The sequence below is a fragment of the Anas acuta genome, chromosome 2 (genome assembly GCF_963932015.1).
Source record: "Anas acuta chromosome 2, bAnaAcu1.1, whole genome shotgun sequence".
NCBI classification, from domain to species: Eukaryota; Metazoa; Chordata; class Aves; order Anseriformes; family Anatidae; genus Anas; species Anas acuta.
In genome coordinates, this window is record NC_088980.1 from 81,069,473 (window position 1) to 81,093,212 (window position 23,740).

Genomic DNA, 23,740 nt, shown 5'->3' on the forward strand with positions numbered 1-23,740 from the left:
TCACAGTGCTGAAGTTGTGTTGGGGAGCCCTGGAAGAGCTCTGTAGTGCAGGTGATGGTGCCCCAGTGCCAGGGAATGTTCCTCATCACTCTTAAATTACTAGTACTGACACAACCTCAGTGTGCAAGATCTGTGAAAGAATTACTGAGCTGTAAGCCTTTATGCACTAAGAATAATTATGCCAAAACCTTTCTATGAATCACAGAACTGTAGGGGTTGGAAGGGACCTCAAGAGATCATCAAGTCCAACCCCCTGCCAAAGCAGGTTTCTTACAGCAGGCTGCCCAGGTAGGCGTCCAGACAGGCCTTAAATATCTCCAGAGAAGGAGACCCCACAACCTCCCTAGGCAGCCTGTTCCAGTGCTCCGTCACCCTCACCATGAACAAGTTCTTTCGCACATTGGTGTGGAACTTCCTGTGCTCCATCTTGTGGCCACTGCCCCTTGTCCTGTCCCCACAAACCACTGCAAAGAGGTTGGTCAAATCCCTCTGTCTCCCACACCTCAGGTACACAGAAGGATGATACCCCTTATTTCCACCAAGCCTACAAACATCTCCACGCACTTTTTGGACCAGGTCTTCTTGCCGTGCGAAAAGCAAGAAGTGCTCATATAGTAACCACCAGCAGCTACCATATTAATCCACAAAACATACTGCAGACCAGATCTAAAGAGCTCATTTGTGCTTGTAACATTGGTTTTGCTGCATCGCTACATCCATTCCCTACGCACCATTTGCTTTTCAAAGTCTCACATACCCATATAGTCTTAATTTATACCATATTTTATTTTTTCCTTAGAAGATCCTTGTCTTACTGGGTACACAGAATGAATAGTGAGCATTTAATAGGCATAGACTGAGTACTTCGTTTTCTCTTTATTAATGAAAGCATGCCTGGACCTCATGTTCTGAAGTAACAGCACTAGTGCTCCGAGTTCAGGTCACACTGTGGACAGCAACACAGAATCAGAAAAGCGAGAGCCAGAGGAAGTCTTCCAGTACACTGCTTACAGAACTAAATGACAGAAGAAAATTCAGCTCCCCGGGAAGAAAAGAGCAGCTAAGAACTCTCCGGAATTTTCATTGCTTCCAGAAGAGCTGCTGAACACCACCAAGGAATAGTATGGGATGGCCAACTCAGAGAAGAGTTCCTCAATGTGCCAGTTCCCCGAGGAGAGGCAATACTGGAGGACTTGGCCTCTGACTGATCAAGTGGCTTTAAAGAAACTGCTCTACTTTTCTCTGCATTCGGTTTTTCATCATTCTACTCCAACAAATGAAGACCTTCCAAATTCAAAATAGTTTGGCCTTGGAGGCTCGTGAAAAATGAAGAATCTCTGAGACTCTGAAACATGCACATGTACATGGTCAGAGGGAACTACAGAGAAACAAAGCAGAAAAGATCATGCATTGCAAGCAGGGCCACATATGAGCTCACTGGCACCGTGGAGTGCTTTATTCCCTGGATCCTAATACACTCTAGGCATTTTTCCCCCCCTCTGTCCCTTCCCCATCCTAATCTCTACAGAGTGCTCCTTGCAACATGTCAGGTTTCCCTCCCAGCATACCAGCAGTCAGCTGACTGGCAACTTATCTGTTCCTCACTGCAAAATGGCATCTAGGGAAAGTGCAACTCTCATATTCCATCCTTAAAACAGCCCCTGGGAAGCAGGGAAGTGGTGAGTTATGACCTAAACAGGGTCTAGAGGCTGCCTTTCTGCTGGAGGAAGTATTGCCTACAAGAGAAATGACTTCATGCTGGGTTTCCCTCCCCTCTCCCACTCATTTGCAACGATATGTAGGTTATTGCCTTTTATCTCTCTAGCAGTTTCCTCATCTCTGTAGTACTGACACTAACTTCTGCCAGAACTTAGATGCGATTGGATAATAAGCATTAAAGCTTACAGAGCTCAGAGATTCTTGATGAGAGTTGTTTGAGACAAAAATCCACAGTAATCACCTTAGCAAGCCAGTAAGTAATACTGCTTAGGTTTTGAACCACGGGTTGCAATTCCTGTGCATCGCACACATATCTCAAGTCAAGAGAGCTAAACGCAGCACGAGAAGGGATATCTGGGTCACTGAGTTCACGACTTACTAATACAAAGAGATTCATATCTCTTCCACAAACGTAACAAGAATGATCTTCTAAACATTACCTTCGTCCCCTGCAAGGGGGAAGCTGTTGCTGCTTTTGTACTATAATATCAGGAGCCATCTCAGATCTGTGCAATTGAAATGCCCTGGATCTGAATAAAAATCATACCGAGACTGCATAGATTTATAGGATGCAGATCATATTCAGCTCGGAAATTATGAGACCTCCTCACAGTTGAAGCATTTGGGCACTTTATATTTCTAACGCAGTTCTTCACAAACAAATAAAAGGCATGCAGATGCTGCTTAAGCTGACAGACAACTATCCCTTACTAGCACAACAAAGATGCAGGCAAACATAAGCAAAACACCAATTTTTAAATGCACGTCTGTCTTTGTTTCTTCATTTAAGGCCAAGGTACCCAGGATCTTTTTCTACTAGTTGTTCTGCCAATCAAAAAGCATTTCTTTCTTTACAACATACATCAAGTTATTTTGAACTTGGCTAGTACTCTAACAAGGCCTCCTGCTACTAAAAAGACATTGCTTCTCTGCACGCTCCACACCTACATAGCTTTAAAAGTGGTTCCACATCCACACAGTCTTTGTTGTTTGAAAGCTCAACACAGAATCATAGAAACATCAGCATTTTCACATCTTTGCTCTGAATTTGGAAATTCACCATCCAAGTCTTACCTCTTTGCGGAGCTAGAGCAGCAAGGTTTTGTCCGGAGGCAAAAATGTTGTCTGAGAAGCACAGGTAGCTGAGTGCCAGACCAGGAATGAAAACAGCAGGATATTTGACTTCATAAAAAGTAGCTAAAATGAAAGAAGTAACAATCAATCTACGAGCACACAGACTCAAGAACCTAGTCTACAGCAAGGAGCATGTCTGCAGTAGCTGCTTACCAGACGTGGGGGAGAAAGGGTAGAAAACACCTTACTTCCAGATTAAATACATCAGTGCACAACAAGGGCCAGGTGCTCCCTGAGTGGCTGGGAGCCAGGAACTCAGCACAGTAACACAGCTTTCAGGGCAGGAGCCTCACTAGCCGGGGCCCCATCCTACAACCACCCCCCAAAACAAGGTGATGGATGGCAGCTGCGAGTCCCTAACAATGTGGAAGAACCAGGGTCAAGCCAGAAACACAACAGACATGGCCATAGACGTGGCTGTAGAGCAGCCATGAAGGCTTCCCGAGGAAGTACAGGAATCGTACATATATATTGTCTATCCAACCAAGAGCCAGAAGGATACTCTGTCCCTGCAATTTAATAGGGATATTGAAAGAGCTCACTGTCCTGCACTTCTGTCCCTCACAAGAAGTTTGTGAAAATACCTGCAGGTGGGGAAAAGGCATTTGATTCATGCGACCCTTGTCAATGCTGTTCATTTTCATGAGGAACAAATCCATGCAGCACTATCAGCACAGCCCGATTGCAAAGGGCCACTCAGCTTTCATCACACCAACAGTGGGGTTAACACATGCAATCCTAAAGATTGGAAAAGACCCCAAGATCATCTGGTCCAACCATCCCCCTACCACCAAAGTCACTCACTAAACCATGTCCCCAAGCACCACGTCCAACCTTTCCTTGAACACCCCTAGGGACGGTGACTCCACCACCTCCCTGGGCAACCCGTTCCAATGCCTGACTGCTCTTTCTGAGAAGAAATGTCTCCTTACTTCCAACCTAAACCTTCCCTGGCACAACTTGAGACTATTCCCAATCCTTTTCCTAAGTGGTACACAAACCTCAACTCCCTTCTCTCTCATCTGTTGAGGGGTCCTGGATTTACCTTTCCAATTACCTCTTTTCTCCCCCTACATCATACAATGAATTCTTTCTACCTTATCCCTCATTTCTTCACCACAGGCTCTAAGAAGCTGTTGTATCTCCTTAAGCAGCAGCAGGTGGAGGATATGTAAGATTAGAGATTGAAAGGTATTTCAATAGGAGTGAAGTTGGATACAAAAAAAAAAAAAAAAAAAGTTTGAGACCTTTCCCTTTGAAGCTCCATGAAGAGGAACACCTTTTGATGTGAGGGAGCTGCAAAATTCAGAAAAAATAGTGTAGCAAAAGACCAAGACACCTATTTTTCCTCAACTCAAAATAATCAGCTGTTACCTCTGGTCATTTTCCACCAGAAGGGTGGATACTGATATTCATAGAGCAAAAATGAGGCTCTGAATGTGGAAGGAAACTGTAGGGGCTCGTATGTTGCACTGGGCAAGAGTGAAGGCAGCTTGTCCTGATGATGGATTGCTCGTAATTAGCTATCCTAAAGACCTTAATCTTAAATGGTTTGATCTGCTCAGGGGATAAACCGAACCAGTATGCTCAGAGAGTCGAGTTAATCCCTTTATGCACCCGCCTTTGCTATGGCTGCCGTTCACCTGAGAGACTCGTTGCCCCAACCCAAGCAGAGGGGGCGAGCAGGCTGACATTATCACCCACTCTGGGGGCAGCCACTGAGCTCCCAGCGGGCTGGAGCTGCCTTGAGGAAACCAGGAGGTCGTGGCTCTGCCCCAAGCCTGCCTCAGCTCCTCACAGCCCCCTCCGCCATTCCCCCCCACAGCCAGCAGGCGCCGCCGCCATTGCGGGCAGGGGGAAGGGAGGGAGGGAGGCGGAGCGGGACCCAAAATGGCGGTGCCGGGCGCCGCCAGGGCGCTGCGGGCGCTGCTGCTGCCGCTGTGCCCCCGCTCCGTGCCGCTCACGCCCCGGGGACCGGCCGCCTCCTACGGGTAAAAAAATAAATAAAACCCAGCCGCCTCCTGCCCCACGGCTCGGTGGCCGAGAGCAGAAGGGTTTGGGGAAGGTGGTATTTGACAGGCAGGGGTGGGTGGCAGTCCTGGTGGCGGTGGGAGAGGTGGTTTAGCAAAGGGGGGGGGGGAGGGTGACAATAGGGACGCTGGTGTCACTGCTGCGTTTTGCAGCGCAGGATGCAATGCAAAACGCGCCCCTAGCACCTGCAGACACCGGCTGTCCTGCAGGTAGCACGAAAGAAGGGCGAAGAGAAGGATTAACAGCCGAGTAATGCTGCTTACTGTGCAAAGCCTGTTAAGGAAAAGAGACATGACACCATTTTTCCACCACACACACAAATAAAGACCGAGTTGCATTCCAGCCCAGCTGGAACAGAAAGGTGGCATCCAGACCCAGGTGTGTTCCTACAGAGCATCAGGTGCAGCGTGGTGCACCTTGCAAAACCTGCGGGCTCTGCAGCCCTCCTGCCTTGCTGAACACAGGGCTACAGGGTCTGACACTGCTCATTCAGTTACAGCATGGTTTGGTTTTCTTCTCTGTTTGCTTTCGTTTTTCACCATTGCTTCCACAAACATGATGATGCCCAACAAAAAAATTACTAAAAAAATTGCAGAAGTGAGGTCATCATGGTGACAGCCATACTGATGTGATTTCAGACTCACAGGAGTTTGCTGTGGGGAAGACCAAGTCTTTTAGGAATAGCCCCTTCCAGGACAGTTTCTCATATATATATATATGTATATATATGTATATAAAGTATTGAAAGTACACTGTATGTGAAACTGCCAAATTTCATTGGACTGAAGCGAGATCCAAGAACTGTGCCTCACAAGCTCAGCAAAATTCCTGAGCTCCCAATGTTAATAATTAATCCTGAAAAAGGTAAAAGGGTAGAGCTGGGGGAAAAAAATCTAACGCTATCTGAATCACGAAATTAGAATATATACCCCTTGTCTATGAAAACTACATATTGGTTACTTTTTCAGAAAATGGTAATAGAGTGATGAATATTTCTGCGTTGTCTGGATCTGGACCTGCTTTTGGCAATTAATAATCAGAAGCAAAGAAATAAATCAGATTTCTATAACAATCATTAAGATCAAGGTATTCACTTTTTATGGTGAGAAATGTGATAAAATAACCAGTTGAATCACAAATTATAAGATGGTATATTAAGGAAAAAATAACAAAACATCCTCTTTTAGAAAAAAGGCAAAACTCATATTCAAAGGGGAGAAGGTATATCTGAATGCTATGTTCAGAGTATAAGTTGTGAAGTATCAGGTGTGGTATGTGGACTTAAAGTTAAGTTGTTACATGTAACAGTGGGAAGCAACATTTCTGTAAATAGGCATGTGAAGTTCACGTTGATTGAATTCATGGGGGAAGACTATTTAATCTACGTAGACTGAGAAGTGCAGGGAATTCAGGTTAAGCATTAGGCAACCAAATGGCAAAATTCACTTTACTACCTCTAATTAAAACTAGTTATGTTGGTGAAAAGACATCTCACAACCATTTGGGAACAAACTTGCTTGGGAGATCAGATGCAGTCATTTATGCTGTTCGGACAATACCTCCAATATATGCTACTTCTAGCATTCTCACTAGGTATTTGTATCTAGAAGCAGTATCTCAGGTTAACTGCATTTGCACATCTTGCTTTGCAGTAAAAGGTTAATGCAGGCATTCAGGTTGATGTCCTATGTGGTCAGTCCCTGTTATCTTGCCAGTTCATATTTTTCCATTTAGAATACTTCTTCAGTGGGTAGGGATGTTTGGTCATGCAATATTTTCCAGTTAAGTATTACGGTGGCAGAAATATCACCCTCATCTCCCTGCAAGGTGTTTCTCATGTAGGCCTCCTACATCAGGAACTGTAACAATAATTTGTGGTTTCTTTGGCAGATAGAGAAGTATAGTCCAGTAGTAATAAAGTGAACACCAGCCATTTCAAAAGTTACTCTGTAGCATCAGGAGGTTTCTCCCCTGTAATATATCTCTTTCACCACATTTCTGTAGCCAAGTAAAGATGCATTTGTATTCCCCTTTCTGCACAGTTGTTTTTTTCTTTTCCTTTATTTTAATTCATTTAACTGTATTTGTGAAATATAGGTGTGAATATTATACAGTGATCACATACTGAATACATCTGTGCTCCTGTCAAGTTTTGTATTTAGTCTTCTGTGCATCTGTGAAAGGGCGAGCGACCTATTTAAATTTTATTGTATTGTCTTTCATGTCTAAAAAAAGTAAGTATTCTATATTCCTTTAATGTCCACGTAGTAATGAGAATTAGCTGTCTGAATGTTCTCCTTTTTCTCTTCCCTTCCCTAGTACTTCCATAACATCTGCCAAAATCCAAGTGAATGGAGTCAACTTGCATTATCAGCAGACGGGAGAAGGAAGCCATGCAGTTCTCCTGCTTCCCGGAATGCTAGGTCTGGAGACTGTCTTATCTCTGTAGAGCAACCACCTCATTTACCATTCAGGCTAGAACATACACAACTATTTTGTACTGTGTTCAGCACCTGATTATGGAGCATTGCTGTTGAAAGATAAAATTGCCACACATACAAAAGATAGGGAAATGCAGAGTTACTGCAACCAGTTCACTGTTTTTAAAGACTTCATTTATCTCACCAGGCACCTTTTATACATACATAGAGGTATTGGTTCTGAATTTATTTCGTAGTCACTCACACCTTCTGGATTTGACTGTGCAAAGTGAGCGTCCAGTACAAGTGGCAAATAGCTACAGAAGGTGCAAGGTAATGGGGGTGGGAGGGGAGAGGGAAGAATCGGGTCAGCTGTATTTGTTACACAACTGATGGATTCATTTGGTTTTTAGAAAATAGGTGTATTCCAATTGAATTAATAGACATAATACAGCACTTCAGTTTATTATCATAGTGAAAAAGGCCTGGTTGATACTTACTTTTTGCTTAAAAATGCATTTTCATGTTTTGGTTATTGAGGGCAACATCTTTAAAATTCTCTATGACATTTAGAGTCGGACAGCAGGTTCTGCTAGCTACACGATATCTTTCCATTGAGATCAATGCTTTTGATAACAATACTTTGAAATTAACACAAGCTTTTCTTCCCCCTGGATTTTTGCAATGCATTTAGCCCTTGCACAACCATTTCAATATAATGATAAATAACCAACTTGATATTCAATTTTCATCCTTTGAATATTTTATATTAGAGCTGAATAGATTTTAATCAAGTAGTGCGATACTGTTGAATGAAAAAAAAAAAATTGCAGTCTTCTTAGCTTCCTCCTAGCATTCATAGATAGCTTAGTGCAGTAACATTTTTTAGACTGGAGTACTTCATTTTTTTTAAAAAATCTTTTGAAAGTCAGACCAAAAAAAATCAATAAAAGAAACAGTTCTGCGTCAGAAAAAAAGAAAAAAACAAACAAACAAACATCTATTTGACTTTTTTTTTTTGCCAACAAACATCTTAGAAAAATCAGAAGTTAGACTTCTCTGGTTTCTGTGTCCCTGTTCTCCCCTCAGGACAAGTATTTAAAGCTCAGCTTCAAGCACCCATAGTTCTATAGTTTTATTGAAGTGTTTCATCAAGTGAGAGCTGTCTCTCACAATGCTTTTAACCTAGATCACAATTTAGGAGATAGAGTCAGTATATTCCTCCCTGTCCACAGTTTCTTCTGTGCTGGCCAGATAAACAGCAGTGATCATGCTACTGCTTTAAATCTGTTAAAGATATCCCCTTACCCCTGTTAATTCCAGGTAAATCAGTTTTAGGTTCTCTTTCAGAGCATCCAGGCAGAGCACAGTTTTGGTAAGCTTACATACCTACTAGAAATAGTTTGCTGCTCTCAGTGCACCACAGATACTTTTAAAATGTTTTTATTATGGTACTTTCTGAGAGTTGCAATGCTTAGTTACAATATACAAATATTAGTTACAAATGTAGTTACAAATTAAGTGCACTTCAGTTGATGGATAGCCTCTGTTTTAGAATTAAGATACAATATATGCATGCTATAGAAGTATTATGGTGGTTACTTTAATTCAAAAATTATGGTTTTCCAGGGAGTGGTCAAACAGATTTTGGACCACAGCTTAAGTCTATGAATAAGCAACTTTTCACAATCATTGCTTGGGATCCTCGGGGATATGGCCAGTCCATCCCTCCATCTCGAGACTTTCCTCCAGATTTCTTTGAGAGGGATGCAAAAGATGCTGTAGATCTTATGCAGGTAAATCTCTTCTCAGGTTTTATTATTTCTCCATATATATTTAAAATCTGTTTTCCTACTGTTATGTGTTGTTTCCAACAGATAGCAAGTTATGCAAAAGAACGCACAAATGAAGGCTTAAAACTGGGCAAACACACTGTTCTGGAAAATATTTTCTTCTTCCATTTCTTCTGCAATATACACAGAGTTTCAGCAGTGGGGATTAATTATAAAGGAATACATTTTTATTCCAGAACCCTGCCCTTAGAGGTTTACAGCCAAGAACCCTGTAAATTTAGGTGAACTATATATATAAAAACAAAGCCTATGCCAAGTGATTTGACTGGAAGGGATTACAGTAGTGGAAGGTTCTTAGAAATGTTTCTAGCTAATAGAATCTTGGCATTTTGCCTTGAGCAATCCATCGCAAGAAACATCTGATTCTGAAAACTAAGCTGACACTTTGCATTTTCCAGCCTATTACTGAAATAAATTTTGTGGGAAATTGGAGGGTTCCTGTGATCATAACAGCTCTTAATAACAGAGCTATTGTTATAAAGAATATGACCTAAAGCTGAAATAAAAAATCCTACAGGATGGAGAAATATTTATTCCTAAATTCTGCTTTTATTCTATCCTCTAAGTGCTAACACTATTCTCTGGTTTAGTTTTACCTAATATTTGGGCTTTGTTACGTTAAGCTATACAGTTTCTTTGGCCATGTTAAGAAAGTTGGCAGAACATTAAAATTCCAAAAATATGAGACAAGATTCAGACAGTGAATCCAAATGTATTTCTGTAATGAACAGTAACCTTACAGAACCATATGAAGCTGGAAATGCAGCCGTATTCTGCATGGTGAAACAAAATCAGTCTGACAGCAGAAGTGGGATTAAGATACAATTGTGCCCTCTAACCATAGAAGCAATCTCTCTGCACAGTAAGTCACCAATTTCTTCTGCTACACTAACAAAGAAAATAAAGCTGTTCCCATGGATAGGTGACAAAGTTTTTTGTTTAAATGGTTGTAACCCCCTTTCCTGCCTCTGTTTAAATACCAACAGATGCCAAACAAAAAACAAAGCTGTCCTCAAAAAGCATGTAACCATGCAGTGTGCAAACAGGACAGCAGCCTACCAATCTTTAAAGCTGCCAAAGCAGATGAGATGTGGCATCCTGTTATTTTTGAAGCTGTTCGTTGATGTGAGCATATAACTACAAATGATTAAAGTCTTCCCAAGCATGGGTAACTTGATTCTATTTTAGCCTAGCATATAAAGGATAGCACAAATCTGAAGGAATCATCCCAGCTAGGATTTCCAGAGAAAAAAAAAAAAAAAGAAAAAAGTCATAACTCCTGCAGAAGGCTTTATGATGGTATATGCTTTGCATGCACACAGACAGAAAATCCTTCTGTATAGGTGGGCCTTCAGGACCTTTATTCTAGGCTCTTCCAGATTCTGGTGCCTCTGCTGGAGCTGTGGCTGCTGCAAGGTTTTGACAAAATAACAAAAGCTGAAATTCTGAAGAGTATTTTGCACCTTGATGCAGATGACAGAGCTGTATATCACTGTGTGGGTTCTGTCAAGGAATTTGTGTGAAATGAAAGGAGTATAACACAATAAGCCTACTTTGCTGTGCTCCATCCCAGTCCGTAAGAATAACCTAGCAAAGGCCCATAGCATTAAAAATTATCATTATGGAAATACTATTGATATTTAAGAGGTACTTATTCTGAAGATCTACTGTCCAAATGAAAGTATGGGTTTGAGCTTCTCCCAGTTCTGGTAAATCAGCTGCAACCCTTACTTATGGAATACTTCCAGTGATCCAATGGAAGTATATGGTACAGAGTGATATTACATGGCACTGTTATAAATTATTTTTGTCACAGCACGCATGATCTTTCAATTGCATTTCACACAGACCTTGACGGAGGAGGTGATTTCGAAGGAGATATTATTCCCCTATTGGGTAAAGAGAGCACAAAATCACCCATGGAATCAAGGAGCTGAAACCAGCTCTCAGGTTACTGCCAATATTAAGTAGAAGCCTGTGCTGTAAGTAGTTCAAGATTAAAGCAAACAAACATGCATGCCATATCCAAAATGTCTGTTACATCATGTTGTTGGGTCTTTTTTGAAAGGCACGAAGGATAAGTTAAATTCCTCATGCTGGAAGGAATCCTGAGACAACCCAAAGAACGCATCGAGATAATGGCTAGTTAATGAGAGAAATACAGAACTGGAGGCAAATATATCTCAGCTGAAGCACTGGCAAATAACTTAAGACAGAGGAAAAAAAAATAATAGTCTATTCCACCCATCAGCCAACTCTGAGATCCATGATTTGCTGTTGGTGCTAGGAGAACAGCAGCAACAAAAAAACATTAGCTTTATAAGCACTGCTGCCAACTCCTGGAACTTGCCAAGACACCAGTAACACTTCAGAAGAACAATACTTAAAGTTAATCACAGATAACTAATTTTCGAGCAGGCCAAGGTCAACTTGTGATCAACTACTAAAATTCCAGGCTCCCTTTTCTTCCTGTCAGATCTTACATAACGCGTCCTTTTCTTTACCCTACCTTATTTCTTTTCTGTTTGCTAATTATGGCTTAGTTGGGTGAAATTGAGTATTCATCAACACTACAGTAAACCTACATGTAGTAGCGAGGAAGGGGCCAAAACCAGAAAAGCCTGATAGAAATAGAAGTTTGCCAAGTGTCAGCTCAACTGATAAGGCTATGCCTCACTTGAGCTTCAAGTTTACAAGCAAGAGTAAGCTTCCAGATTATAAACTACTTTTTCCTCTCTGTGTAGTTTTTTTGTTTCTCTGATTTCCAATGTTTTTACTTTCTTCTGTCCAAAGAAAGCAGGACTGGACTTCCAACAGCAAAACACTGAGCACCAAAACCCCTTGTTCAACTAACTTGCTCTTTTTCCTTCACAATTACAATATCTTCATTGATGTCATCTAAAAAGATGTGATTTTTGAAAAAAAAAAAAAAAAAAAAGAAAACATAAAAAACAACAACTTTGAAACCCTTGATTATGCTTGTTTGCTAAAGAGTTTACAAACTCAGACTCCTACATGCAAAACATCAAATACTTCTTCACCACTAAATATCATTCCTGTAAAACTGGTGAATGTGTTCCTTAATGCCTTTATCTTCTTCACCTTTTGCCCACTGAACATCATATACACAAAATCCTCCCTCCTGTTACTGGTGTTGCCCTCTATCACAGATCTTGGATATGTGAGCAAACAAGAATTTCAAATTCTAAGTGAAAAGCGGTGTACAAGTCAGAATGAGTTAAGGTTTTGGTTGACTTTTTTTTTTTGCTTTGAGCCTTCCTTTATGAGAAGGAGGTGTTGCAACAACAGTGCTTTGAACTGGAATTCATGATGAACTAGAACTTAAAATTAGTTCATCATGAATTCATGAGTTCTTCAGTTGTATGATTCAGAAAATGTGGCTTAGGCACATAAATTCAATACAATCCTGTAGCAAACACATTAAGCATATTTTGGTCATTACTCAGCGGATTGTTTCCCTTTTTTCTTTTATTTTATTCAAGAAAAAAAAAAAAGCTAGCATCAGTAAATTAGATCACTGGATTCCGTTTTTTTAAATCTTAAACTTTTCTTAAATTCATCTGGGTCTTGGATTACATACCATCCCACACTGTGAGAGTCTTTGCCAACTTTATACAAAGAGAATCCACACATTCTTGATACTGTCAGGCTTACTGAAAAGGTCTTTATTATCCATTCTAAATAAACATTTCTTAATTTCAAGAGGGCTTCTTAAATGTGGCAGAAATCTAATATGACTAATGTTTGTTTCCTTAAACAGTCGTGGAAATAAGGAAGAGTAGGTAAAACTTCTTATTTTCCAAATATTTGACCTTTCCATGTTGTTGTTTTTTTTATTATTATTATTTTTGTATAGAAGGAAAATCTATATTTTCTAGCTAGCTATAAGCTAACGATAGCTCAACTATGCAGTGTTGTGTCTAGATCCATACAGACAGTTTTCAAAAAATACTTGATATTTACCCATAAAGCCAACTGATATTTTTCATATAACTTTCTTCTACAAATCAAGGCACTGAAATTCAAGAAGTTCTCTTTGCTGGGATGGAGTGACGGTGGTATTACAGCACTCATTGCAGCTGCAAAGTATCCAGCTCTTATCCACAAGTTGGTTGTCTGGGGAGCAAATGCTAGCGTTACTCAAGAGGACGTGAGAATTTATAATGGTATGTATAAATGGAGTGGGTAGGGGAATATCATATCCTAAATGAATTATTCTCATTTCATCTTGATCTAAGGATTTCAGTTACGCTACAGCTAAGCAGAGATGCAATTGAAGACATAAAAAAACAAGACACAAAATTTACCAAGTTGCTAACTATAGGGATAGATTAAAATCATAGGAAGAAATTGCTCAAACATTACTCCGAGGGTAATATAGTGGGATTAAGAAGCCCTCATCAACAGCTGCTAAAAAGCATAAGTTATAATAGCTTGCCAGTAGATTTCAGAAGGTAAGATTTTTGTTGCTTTAACAAATTCCTAAAAATAAACTAAAAATAATCCTACTGACCCCACATTTGATTTACTTTCTGACATCTTGCACAACACTTAGACAAGTTCCACAGAAAATCATTGGACTAGCATGTAACGGCTTTTGCCTCTAGCGTCTATGTAGTACATGGTCAGTAAGAAAACCTCATAACTTACCATTTGAGCAAAGGAAGCAAATGAATCATTCAAGTAAACATCCCAAGATGCCTTTCTAATTTGCATTCCTTTCAAGTTAATTACTGTGGTTACAAAACCTTTCCAAAATAAACAAACTCCATATTTCTGATCATTATTACACTCAAGTAAAATAAAATCTGACCATTCGCTACTCTAAAGCAAAACAGCAAACAGTGCTAGCAAACTCAGAAATCAACCTTATTTACTTCTGAAATTAGAAATAAAAAGTTAACCATAAGCCTCTCAACAAATGTAACTGACTATAATTTAATTGAAGTGATTGGCATTTGATTTATACCAGCTGTGGAATCTGTTTGGCTTCAGCTAAGTTACTCATGTATGTATTGCACATATGTACTTACATGACCTGTATTAAAGCATTTTCATTATCATTAGTGGTAGCAGTAATTGTTTGTTTTTTTTTGTTTGTTTGTTTGCTTTTTTTTTTAATCTCCGTAAGAGTGCTACTTTAGTTCTTTACATGCTTTTATATGTACAGAGGTTTTATTACGTAATAATTACAAAATACATATCAGTCAGAATGAGCCGATAGAAAAAATAAGTCTTACTTTAGAAGGACTGCAGTTAGTGCCTGCAACAGTGCTGACTTTTGGCCTTTATGTGGACTGGGGCTTTCAACATCTCTCTCTGGGTGATAGAGCTCCTAAAGGAGCATTGCAAGCCTTCCACAAAGCCCGTCAGTGCACCTCACCTACAACACAGGGTTTGGTAAGAGAGAAAGGTGTTCTTTTGGTATCTATGTCCTTTTAAGGTTTGGCTTTCTTCTTCCCATCTTTTTAAAGTAATGATGGCTGCGTGGATAAAACAGTAAATTCTGCAAGGGAAACAGCTGTTCAGTGACAGCTAGCCCAGGATGATCACACTCATTTCCTGGTGGTTACCAATCAGATGTTGTTTCAAAACAACACTTTCGATCAGTACTACCTCGCTCATTTGGCTGGACAGGTTCTGCTTGTTAATTAACTGCAAAGTCCTTTCTTTCCTTATTTCCCATCTGAAACCAATTAAAAGCTTTGCTACTGGCATATATTACTGTTGGATGATTCAGTACTTTTTAGGTCTATTTTCCATTCTCTGATTTGTCAATGTTGTTTTGAGCTTTCTTGATGAAAAGCTGCACTTCTGAAACACAGTTTAGTGAAAGTCACCTTTGTGGATATCTGGTTTGTGAGCTATATATAAAATTTTAGGGGAAAAATAGGTAAACCTGACAAACAACTAGAATGTCAGATTATTTGTACAACTGTAGCCAGTATGCCATGAGTCATGGGGCTCTACTAAGTAGAGCTGCTTGTTTTTTTCTAAGACTATGGCAAATGTACCCTGATGTCAGCCTGCTGGAATGCCTTAGTAAGAGCTTCCTTCCTCTGAATACTGGTAAGAGCCATGGAAGAACTTCCATCCATAAACCAAAGCAAAAGGCTAAAGGATTTAAAAAAGAACTGCTAGCTCTGGCACAGTGTTACAAAAATAGTCCCCATTTTATACACAAGATAACTACAAGGTACACAAGGTACCTCCTTGAGCTCTTCTTCTGAGTGCCCTCTAAAAAAGGAAAAAACAGAAATTGTAGGACTGTGTTCTTCTACATATATATAATTTTCCTCCATGGGAACGTAGTAAGATAGTCTTTTGTAACTCAGAAAGATTGCAGCGGAGATAATAAAAAAACCTACTCCTTTTTTATACCCTTTCCGTGCTAAGAATTATTTAAAACTATTGAATGCAGTTTCAGGTTTTAAGTTTGTATCTGCAGTCGTCTTTGAAAAGTTACTCGTATTGGATGTTGACAGTGCTGGGTTTTATCAGGAAAGGTCCTAACGTACTTCAATGTTATTTTATACAGGTATCCGAGATGTTTCAAAATGGAGTGAAAAGGTTAAGAAACCACTGGAAGAGATGTATGGACATGAATATTTTGCAAAAACCTGTGAGGCTTGGGTGGATGGAATATCCAGGTTTGCTGAAAAATCAGATGGTAAGGCATTTACGGTGTTAATCTGAAGCAATTATAGTAGCAGACAGTTCTGGATAAAAATCTAGCAGTATTCCTGGCAGCCGGGAAAGGAAGGCCTCTGCATATGGCTTTAAAAGCTGTGCCTGACTCACACTTATGAATAAAGCAATTACTTTTTAGATGGTTCACAGAACCAGCAAGGTACAGGAGGAGAAAGCATTTATGGGAATAGTTAGCTGATGAGTCCCTTCTCTTGCTCCACCACAAAACTACATGATTAAATTATTGCTTTTGTGCAGACTGAACAGGAGGGATTCTGCTCAACCTTTTTTCTCCTCTACTTTCTGAGCATCTATGCACTGCATCTTGGTGACATTAAGATACTCCAGAAGCGAGGTGTGTTCATCTGAGTTCGTGCGAGCAGTAGCTGAAGTACTTTTTCGAACTAGTACCGTATGAAGAGTACAAAAAGAAAAAAGTTCAGATTTTGAGAACTCAGAACCAACAAAATACTTAAAAAATAGTATTGTCACAGCTTGGGCATTTCAAATCCAAAAATAGTTAAACCAAGCAGTATAATCACTATTGAATGTTTCTCTCTGAAGACTTCTCCAATTACTCTACATAGCCTTTGCAACCAAGGGTACCATGAATAGTAATGGGCAGTTCTGTTTTAATTCACAGGAAGATTCCTTTCAATTTGACAAAGCTGAAATACATAGTATATAAAACAAGAAGTCTGTAATTCTCTTAAATAGATTTTCCTGCAGCTCTCATAATGAAAGACAGGAGGTAATATACATTAACAGACAGCAGGTACTAAAGGGAAAAATATTTTTTCACATTTTTTCATAAAGATTCCCCATGCATCAGCAACATGGTACTAGAATTTCTCTCAGTAGAGAGTTGTAACGAACTGTGATATCATTTCATTTTATCCTTTCTAGAACGTATCTCCCTAAAACTTGTTTATTCTTAAATCCAAAGCCCAAGCCAATGAAACACTGGCTGTGGCATCCTCTTACTGTCTGCACACGCTTCAAACTCTATGAGGCGGAGCAACTGTGAAATGGAAGCCACCCGGAGACATGTAACAAGGAGCAGAATTATCCAGATGCTGTAACTGGGTCAGATCTTGAGGGAAGACTAACATTTGCTGAAAATGATTAGCTACCATCAGACTGCAATTTTTCCATGATTAACTTGGGAACAGTGACTTAGAATACAAGCAGACCTTTGAATTAAAGTTAAGTAACACTGCAGAAAAGGCTATTTGTGGTGAATACAAGCAAAGGGGTTAGTAAAAGCCATTAGAGGAGAAAAACAAATTGGAGATAAAAGGACAACAAAACTTTTGTTCGTCAACAACTCAAGTTCCTTTTAAAGAACAGATTATTTGCCCTAACAGCTTCTGGTATGAACTTGTACAAGAAATGAACTTTTAGAGGGTACCAACATTTATCAATACTGAGTAAACTCATAAAGCTGCAAAATTCAAAGTTCTTCTTGCTGTTATTTGTTATTAGAGTAAACATAACCTAGTGGTTATAGAATGGAACAGTTTTATTTCCTAGCTTGACTGCCAACCGTGACCTTCAGTAAATAACTTAAATTTGTTTGTTAGTTGTTCTGAAACACAGTCAACATTTGTGCAGGTATTTGATAACCACGAGTACAAAGTTCTAAATGAAAATATTTAAGGGTTATAACTGCAAACTAAGCAAAGGTAAATAACCAAACAATTGGGAAAACTCTGTGAAACCGTGAATGACTTAAGAGCTAGGGAAGACGTGTGCACACAAATATTAACTGTGCAGCTGTTGGTAACTGCAAGGAGAAAACTGCAAATGGGACATAAAGCTATCTCAAGGATAAATGGAACATAAAACACATCAAGTATGCTTTGCGCATAGATTCCCTTGCAGAAGCGTGGGAAGCTAGCCAAAGAGTATGGAAACTGTGGCACTATGTGATGAGGTAAAAAGAAAAGGGGAAAAATAGAAAAGTCTCTAATGAAAAGCATTAAAATTACTTCTACTGAGATTTAAGACTAGTAAGTATAAAATTATTATTGAGGTTCTGTAAAATGAGTGGGCAGGAAGAGTAACCTTTGAATAGTTTTAGTATAATTTGTATAAAATGGTTATTTATTGCTGACAGCAAGGGGTTTGGTAGGTGGAACAGGCAGAAGTACAACCTAGGTTAACTTGTTGATAAAAGTAGCAAGTCTTGGAAACAGATGGCCAGCATAAGAAAATGTAGCATGAAGGCAGTAAGATGCTAAGATAAAAAAGAAAAAAAAAAAAAGAGAGAGAGAGAGAGCGCCCAGGGACATGGGACGATTAAATTCATTTGCTCTATCCACTTCTGTTAATATTCATTAATTAAGCAAATTTCAGTACTCGCATAGTGCTTTAGTGAAAGAAATGTTATAGCCCTATTTATATGATTCTGTGGAATAATTGCATGCTATCCAGAAGGCGAGGCAACAAACAGCTAGAATCTGAGTTTTCACAGTCCTTTACAGAAGCAGTTTCAGTCTTTTACACTATTTTAACATGAAGTGTAACCTTAATTTATTTTCTCCCTAGGTAATATCTGCCAAGAGTTGCTGCCTCTCATTAAATGTCCCACATTTATAATTCATGGTGAGAAAGACCCTTTGGTTCCACGCTATCATGCAGAATACATTCAGAAGCACATCAAAGGCTCCCGGTAAGTTTTGTGATGGAGTGTTTCTAAACCATTGTTGAAGAAAGGAAGTTCAAATCCACAAAGTTAAAAAAAAAAATGCATTTGGACAAGTATTCTCTGTAACGGATGGAACTATTCTAAATTTCCCTAGCAGCTAATGATGCAAACAGTGTAGCTGGACCTTTCTTGTTGTATGTAAAATAAGAAACAAAGAAAGATCAGTACTTCAGTAAGTGCCTTCCTGTTGTTCTCCAGAAGCCACATAAGGTCCTCTTTCTCTTCTCACTTCTCACACAGATCCACTAATACTTACTGAAATAAGCAAATTTGTTTTCTCTGTTATGGCCATCGCCTTCCTTATGTTGTGAAATACCTAATTTCTGTCCCATTCAGTAGGGCAGTGAATTAGATGCTACGAATGGGACAAGAGTACTGGTTATTGGAGAGGAACAGAGGACACTGATCTTTGCTCTTCATTGTTGATGTGAACTACCACCTCAAAGATTTGTTTTTTAAACTGTGACAGGAATTATTAGTGTATTTCAGAGAAGTTAAATGACAAATTGTACAACTACGCTCAGATATTACTCCATAAACAAGAAGTCTCGAGGCAACATCTGCTCCTTTTTGAAAACCCGGAATGCTTCCCATAGAAAGCTGGGATTCTACCAGCTGAATTTTCTTCATATATTTGCACATGAATTCAAGAGTTCTATTACTACTCAATAACAGACAGTGCTGATTAGCATTAGAGAAAAGAATTAGGAGAAATGAACGCATTTTTGTGAATAGAGTGTAGGAATCCGTCATTGGTGTCATCTCTGTGAAAAACTGAGTGATACATTTACCTCAAAGTCAACTCTGCCATTCATAAAAAGGTATCATTCCATGGGAAAGAAAAGAACAGGAGACCTTTCTAACAATCACATGCAAGCATTTTTTTTCTCCAACGTCTGCCAGCTAGTGACACCCACACGTGCCCTGCTTTTAAGACTTGTTATTCTGTTAGACTCCACTGAGCTCAAAAGCACTCAAGGTGCTAAGGCATGTCATAATAAAAACTAGACAAGAATCAGATAGCTTCTTTGGAAGAAAAGACACAAAAGAAAGAATTAGAAGTTGCTATATGATAAAAACATAATGCTGTTCTTCATGTCTTTGTGCTGAAGTGCTCTCCCGTATGTGTATTTACCAGATAAGAAATGGAATTAATGGTGATATTCTCAGAAATACGCAGAAAATACTCAAGCAAACCTCCCCCTTTTTTCTTGTTGCACCGGAGAGGAGACCTTCCATTGTTAAGCAGAAAGACCTTAAATTCCAGTAACACTCTTTGAACATCTGCTTTTCCTGCCTTGGTTTTTCTCTGAATTGTAAAGTAGAAAAGGATTTGCTATTTGTAGCATTGTTTACTTCTGTCATAGGTGCTATCATCCTGTTTTTGCACTGTATGGTTAAGAGTTTGGTCGTATTAGGCTTAACAGCAGTAGCAAAAACCATTCATAGTGGTGTAGGATTGTACATTTGTACATTGCTTTGTCTTTGAAGGAAGAGACAATGAAATTCAGGCAGAAGTGGTAGAAGAACTGGGTAGGTTCCTACTACTGCTTTCTGATGAAAAAAGCAGAATTTTATCACCACTAAAAGAACTATTGCCTTCACTGTAGTAGGACTTAGATGTTATAAAGGCAACAAAGTATCAATCAAGAATGTCCTTAGCTCTGTTAAAACAGCTTAGTAAGTGGTAGAACAAAGAATTTAACACTTCTTTCTGGGTTTGTAAGAAGTATATACCAAAGGTACAAGATTTTTCCCATTCACTCCTATCAGCGTTAAGAGCCTAAAGATTTCAGGTTCTCCTTCTAAACTTTTTTTTATACCTTAAGTTAAAATTCTGCGGCAGAAGTTGACATCCCTTCCTACTTTAAAAGATGAATGGATGGCGTTAGTTTTGAATTTGTCTTTAGCAGAAAGATGAGAAAATTCAAATGCCAACCAAGTTAGAGCGGTGTCACGAAATCTGTTTCTGTAGCAGCCTGTCCAGCGCATTCCCTGTCTAGGACAGCCAGTGTTCTCTGAAAGAGGCAAAGCAGCTTCGGTGCTTGACATACCTTTAGAAGACAAATTTCTCAGCTGATTTTCGGAATGTCAGTCTTCACAGACCACTAAAAACATTCCTAGAAACTGTGTCTGGGACAGAAAAAAATGGTTTTAAGCATAGCTTATCCTGAACAAAATAGGGCAAATAGTATGCTTGTTGACATAGTTGACATACTGAACCCCACATACGTGGGAACAGTACTTCAGTGTTACTTAATTTTTTGACTTGGGTAACCAAGAAAAGGGAAAAAGACAAAAACAGTTAAATTACCTGTGCTCCCAGAATGTACGACATACTCAATATGTACTTTTCCCCCCTCTTTTAAGATTGCTCCTGATGCCAGAAGGAAAGCATAATCTACACCTGCGCTTTGCAGAGGAGTTCAACAAACAAGTGGAAAATTTCTTATTGTAATCTAAACTGTAAAGTAAGTCAGATGTATATGTCCTTGCACTGTTTAGTTGAGTTCCCATGTTCAAGTTAGATAGGTTTGATTCCTGTAAGAAAAAGCAGGAAAAATTTGCATGAGAAGCATACATCTTGAGAATATGTAAGCCTCCACGGATCAGAGTGCATCTTTATGCTGGTAGATTTCTAACCTGCCTTTAAAATTAATTCTTCTCAAACACACTGACTGAAAATCTGTTCTTTGCCCAATTGGGGTGTTAAGAAAGACAGAAAACAGAGTCTAGAATACATGCCTTTATGTGCTTTTAACATTAAAGGACAAAAAACATTGTAATAAATTGGATTCAGAACTGTTACACTGAGAAATCTGTCAAAAGTTACAAGTGCTGAGAGGTTAATCGGGTACACAGCATCTAAAGAACATGCTTTACCACCACTATCAGAAAGTCATTCAGTATGCATGCCAGCTTTACAGAAGTTCTTTTGGTAACGGGGGACTTAAGCCTCGTCCTCTTCTCCCTCCTCTTCAAATTCGCCCTGCTCGTCAGCAGTGGCATCCTGGTATTGCTGGTACTCTGAGACCAGGTCGTTCATGTTGCTCTCGGCCTCGGTGAACTCCATTTCATCCATGCCCTCGCCGGTGTACCAGTGCAAGAAAGCCTTGCGGCGGAACATGGCCGTGAACTGCTCCGAGATCCTCTTGAAGAGCTCCTGGATGGCCGTGCTGTTGCCTATGAAGGTGGCGGACATCTTGAGGCCGCGCGGCGGGATGTCGCAGACGGCCGTCTTGACGTTGTTGGGGATCCACTCCACGAAGTAGCTGCTGTTCTTGTTCTGCACGTTGAGCATTTGCTCGTCCACCTCCTTCATGGACATGCGGCCGCGGAAGATGGCCGCCACCGTCAGGTAGCGGCCGTGGCGGGGGTCGCAGGCGGCCATCATGTTCTTGGAGTCGAACATCTGCTGGGTGAGCTCGGGCACCGTCAGGGCGCGGTACTGCTGGCTGCCGCGGCTGGTCAGGGGGGCGAAGCCCGGCATGAAGAAGTGCAGCCGGGGGAAAGGCACCATGTTGACCGCCAGCTTGCGCAGGTCGGCGTTCAGCTGCCCGGGGAAGCGCAGGCAGGTGGTCACGCCGCTCATGGTGGCCGACACCAGGTGGTTGAGGTCCCCGTACGTGGGAGTGGTCAGCTTCAGGGTGCGGAAGCAGATGTCGTACAGGGCCTCGTTGTCGATGCAGTAGGTCTCGTCCGTGTTCTCCACCAGCTGGTGCACAGAAAGGGTGGCATTGTAGGGCTCCACCACCGTGTCCGACACCTTGGGGGAGGGCATGACGCTGAAGGTGTTCATGATGCGGTCGGGGTACTCCTCGCGGATCTTGCTGATCAGCAGGGTGCCCATGCCCGAGCCGGTGCCGCCGCCCAGCGAGTGGGTCAGCTGGAAGCCCTGCAGGCAGTCGCAGCTCTCCGACTCCTTCCTCACCACGTCCAGCACAGAGTCCACCAGCTCAGCGCCCTCGGTGTAGTGCCCCTTGGCCCAGTTGTTGCCAGCCCCACTCTGTCCTGCAGGTGCCAGAAGCAAGGTGACAATTAGTGCCTTCATGAGGAGCTGGGATCTGTCTTCTCCTGCCCCAGGGGGCTCATCCCTCGCTCCCAGCCCTGTCGCAGTGATCCAGCCCCACCCCAGTCACTTGCACTGAGCCTTTGTGAGCCAACTGCTCATGCTCTGCGAGAGCTGCACTGCATTTACTCACCAAAGACAAAGTTGTCTGGTCGGAAGATCTGCCCAAAGGGACCGGAGCGCACGGAGTCCATCGTGCCGGGCTCCAGGTCCACCAGGATGGCACGGGGGACATACTTGTTACCTGCAGGAGGGAATGGTGTTGGTGTTATGACCCTACAGGCAGCAGCCAGCGCAATGAAGGCACCGCTGGGCTCCCCCCAGCCCCCCTGCAGGATTCAGTGGAGAGACCCCCGTCTCAATCAGAAGCATGGCGCTATCGGAGCTGCCGAGAACAAAGCTCCTTACAGTCGGCGGTGGATGACAGCTCGCTCAGGAATGTTTCCAGCTGTAACACACCAGCTGCCATCCCTGCCCGGTTTATTTTGGGGTGCCCGAGGAAGCAGGGCGGGTTGCCTTACCCGCAGCTTCATTGTAGTAGACGTTGATCCTCTCCAGCTGCAGGTCGCTGTCCCCGTGGTAGCTGCCGGTGGGGTCGATGCCGTGCTCGTCGCTGATCACCTCCCAGAACTGCAAAGCCAAATTCCGCAAAATGGCAGCTCCCCCTGCAGCTGCCCGCTGCCAATCACGCCGCCAGCGCAGCCCGTGCAGCCCCCACCCCTCCCCAGCCTGCTCGGCCAGCTGCCTGGGCGCGACCCGCACCGGGACGAGCTCCTACAGCAGCTTCATTACCAGCAGCGCAATTAACGAGCGAGCACAACGCCGCCCCGATGCCCTCCCATTGTCTGCATGCCTGGGGACCCAGCCCCGCTGCCGGGGGCTACCGGGGACGGACCCCAGCGCTGGGGGCAGCCCCCGGGGGGCGCGGGCGGTACCTTGGCGCCGATCTGGTTGCCGCACTGCCCGGCCTGGATGTGCACGATCTCACGCATGGTGCCGGTCCCGGTGCCACCGCCGCCCCGCCGCAGCCTCCCTCCCTCCGCCGTCGCCTCCCTCCCGCCCGGGCTGCGGCGGCCGCGCCCCGCGCCCGCCT

The 23,740-nt window shown here is 41.7% G+C and overlaps 2 protein-coding genes and 2 long non-coding RNA genes across 7 annotated transcripts in view; 2 read left to right on the plus strand and 2 right to left on the minus strand.

Moving 5' to 3' along the window:
- Positions 1-3,313, minus strand: part of LOC137850680 (uncharacterized) — a 67,169-nt gene extending 63,856 nt beyond the window's left edge. The window contains exons 1-4 of one of the 4 annotated variants that reach the window (XR_011092737.1): positions 3,007-3,233; positions 2,794-2,916; positions 2,160-2,249; positions 1,112-1,661 (exon numbers count right to left, since the gene is read on the minus strand). This is a non-coding gene — a long non-coding RNA (uncharacterized lncRNA). Of the gene's footprint in view, positions 1-1,111; positions 1,662-2,159; positions 2,250-2,793; positions 2,917-3,006 lie in introns of those variants that run through there. The other 3 variants (XR_011092735.1, XR_011092736.1, XR_011092738.1) reach the window with 3 other exon arrangements.
- A 1,376-nt stretch (positions 3,314-4,689) lies between these two features.
- Positions 4,690-21,386, plus strand: BPHL (biphenyl hydrolase like). The gene is made up of 7 exons (XM_068670960.1): positions 4,690-4,844; positions 7,204-7,307; positions 8,934-9,100; positions 13,191-13,344; positions 15,717-15,848; positions 18,419-18,542; positions 20,949-21,386. Exons 1-7 carry the CDS (start codon positions 4,744-4,746, stop codon positions 21,034-21,036), a joined length of 870 nt encoding a protein of 289 aa, XP_068527061.1. The 5' UTR covers positions 4,690-4,743; the 3' UTR covers positions 21,037-21,386.
- On the plus strand, positions 10,559-12,596 carry LOC137850686 (uncharacterized). Its single transcript, XR_011092741.1, has 2 exons — positions 10,559-11,139; positions 11,226-12,596. It is a non-coding gene; the product is annotated as an uncharacterized lncRNA (long non-coding RNA).
- On the minus strand, positions 21,310-23,740 carry LOC137850683 (tubulin beta-1 chain). Its single transcript, XM_068670958.1, has 4 exons — positions 23,583-23,740; positions 23,169-23,277; positions 22,781-22,891; positions 21,310-22,589 (listed from the first exon to the last, which is right to left on the minus strand). Exons 1-4 carry the CDS (start codon positions 23,637-23,639, stop codon positions 21,529-21,531), a joined length of 1,338 nt encoding a protein of 445 aa, XP_068527059.1. The 5' UTR covers positions 23,640-23,740; the 3' UTR covers positions 21,310-21,528.

Coding starts and splice junctions, on each gene's coding strand:
- BPHL (XM_068670960.1), top strand. CDS start 4,744: ATGGCGGTGCCGGGCGCCGCCAGGGCGCTGCGGGCGCTGCTGCTGCCG. Junction 13,345..15,716: donor GGACGTGAGAATTTATAATG/GTATGTATAAAT, acceptor TATTTTATACAG/GTATCCGAGATGTTTCAAAA. Junction 15,849..18,418: donor GTTTGCTGAAAAATCAGATG/GTAAGGCATTTA, acceptor TTTTCTCCCTAG/GTAATATCTGCCAAGAGTTG.
- LOC137850683 (XM_068670958.1), bottom strand. CDS start 23,639: ATGCGTGAGATCGTGCACATCCAGGCCGGGCAGTGCGGCAACCAGATC. Junction 23,278..23,582: donor GCAACCAGATCGGCGCCAAG/GTACCGCCCGCG, acceptor TTGGCTTTGCAG/TTCTGGGAGGTGATCAGCGA. Junction 22,590..22,780: donor ACCAGACAACTTTGTCTTTG/GTGAGTAAATGC, acceptor TGGCACCTGCAG/GACAGAGTGGGGCTGGCAAC.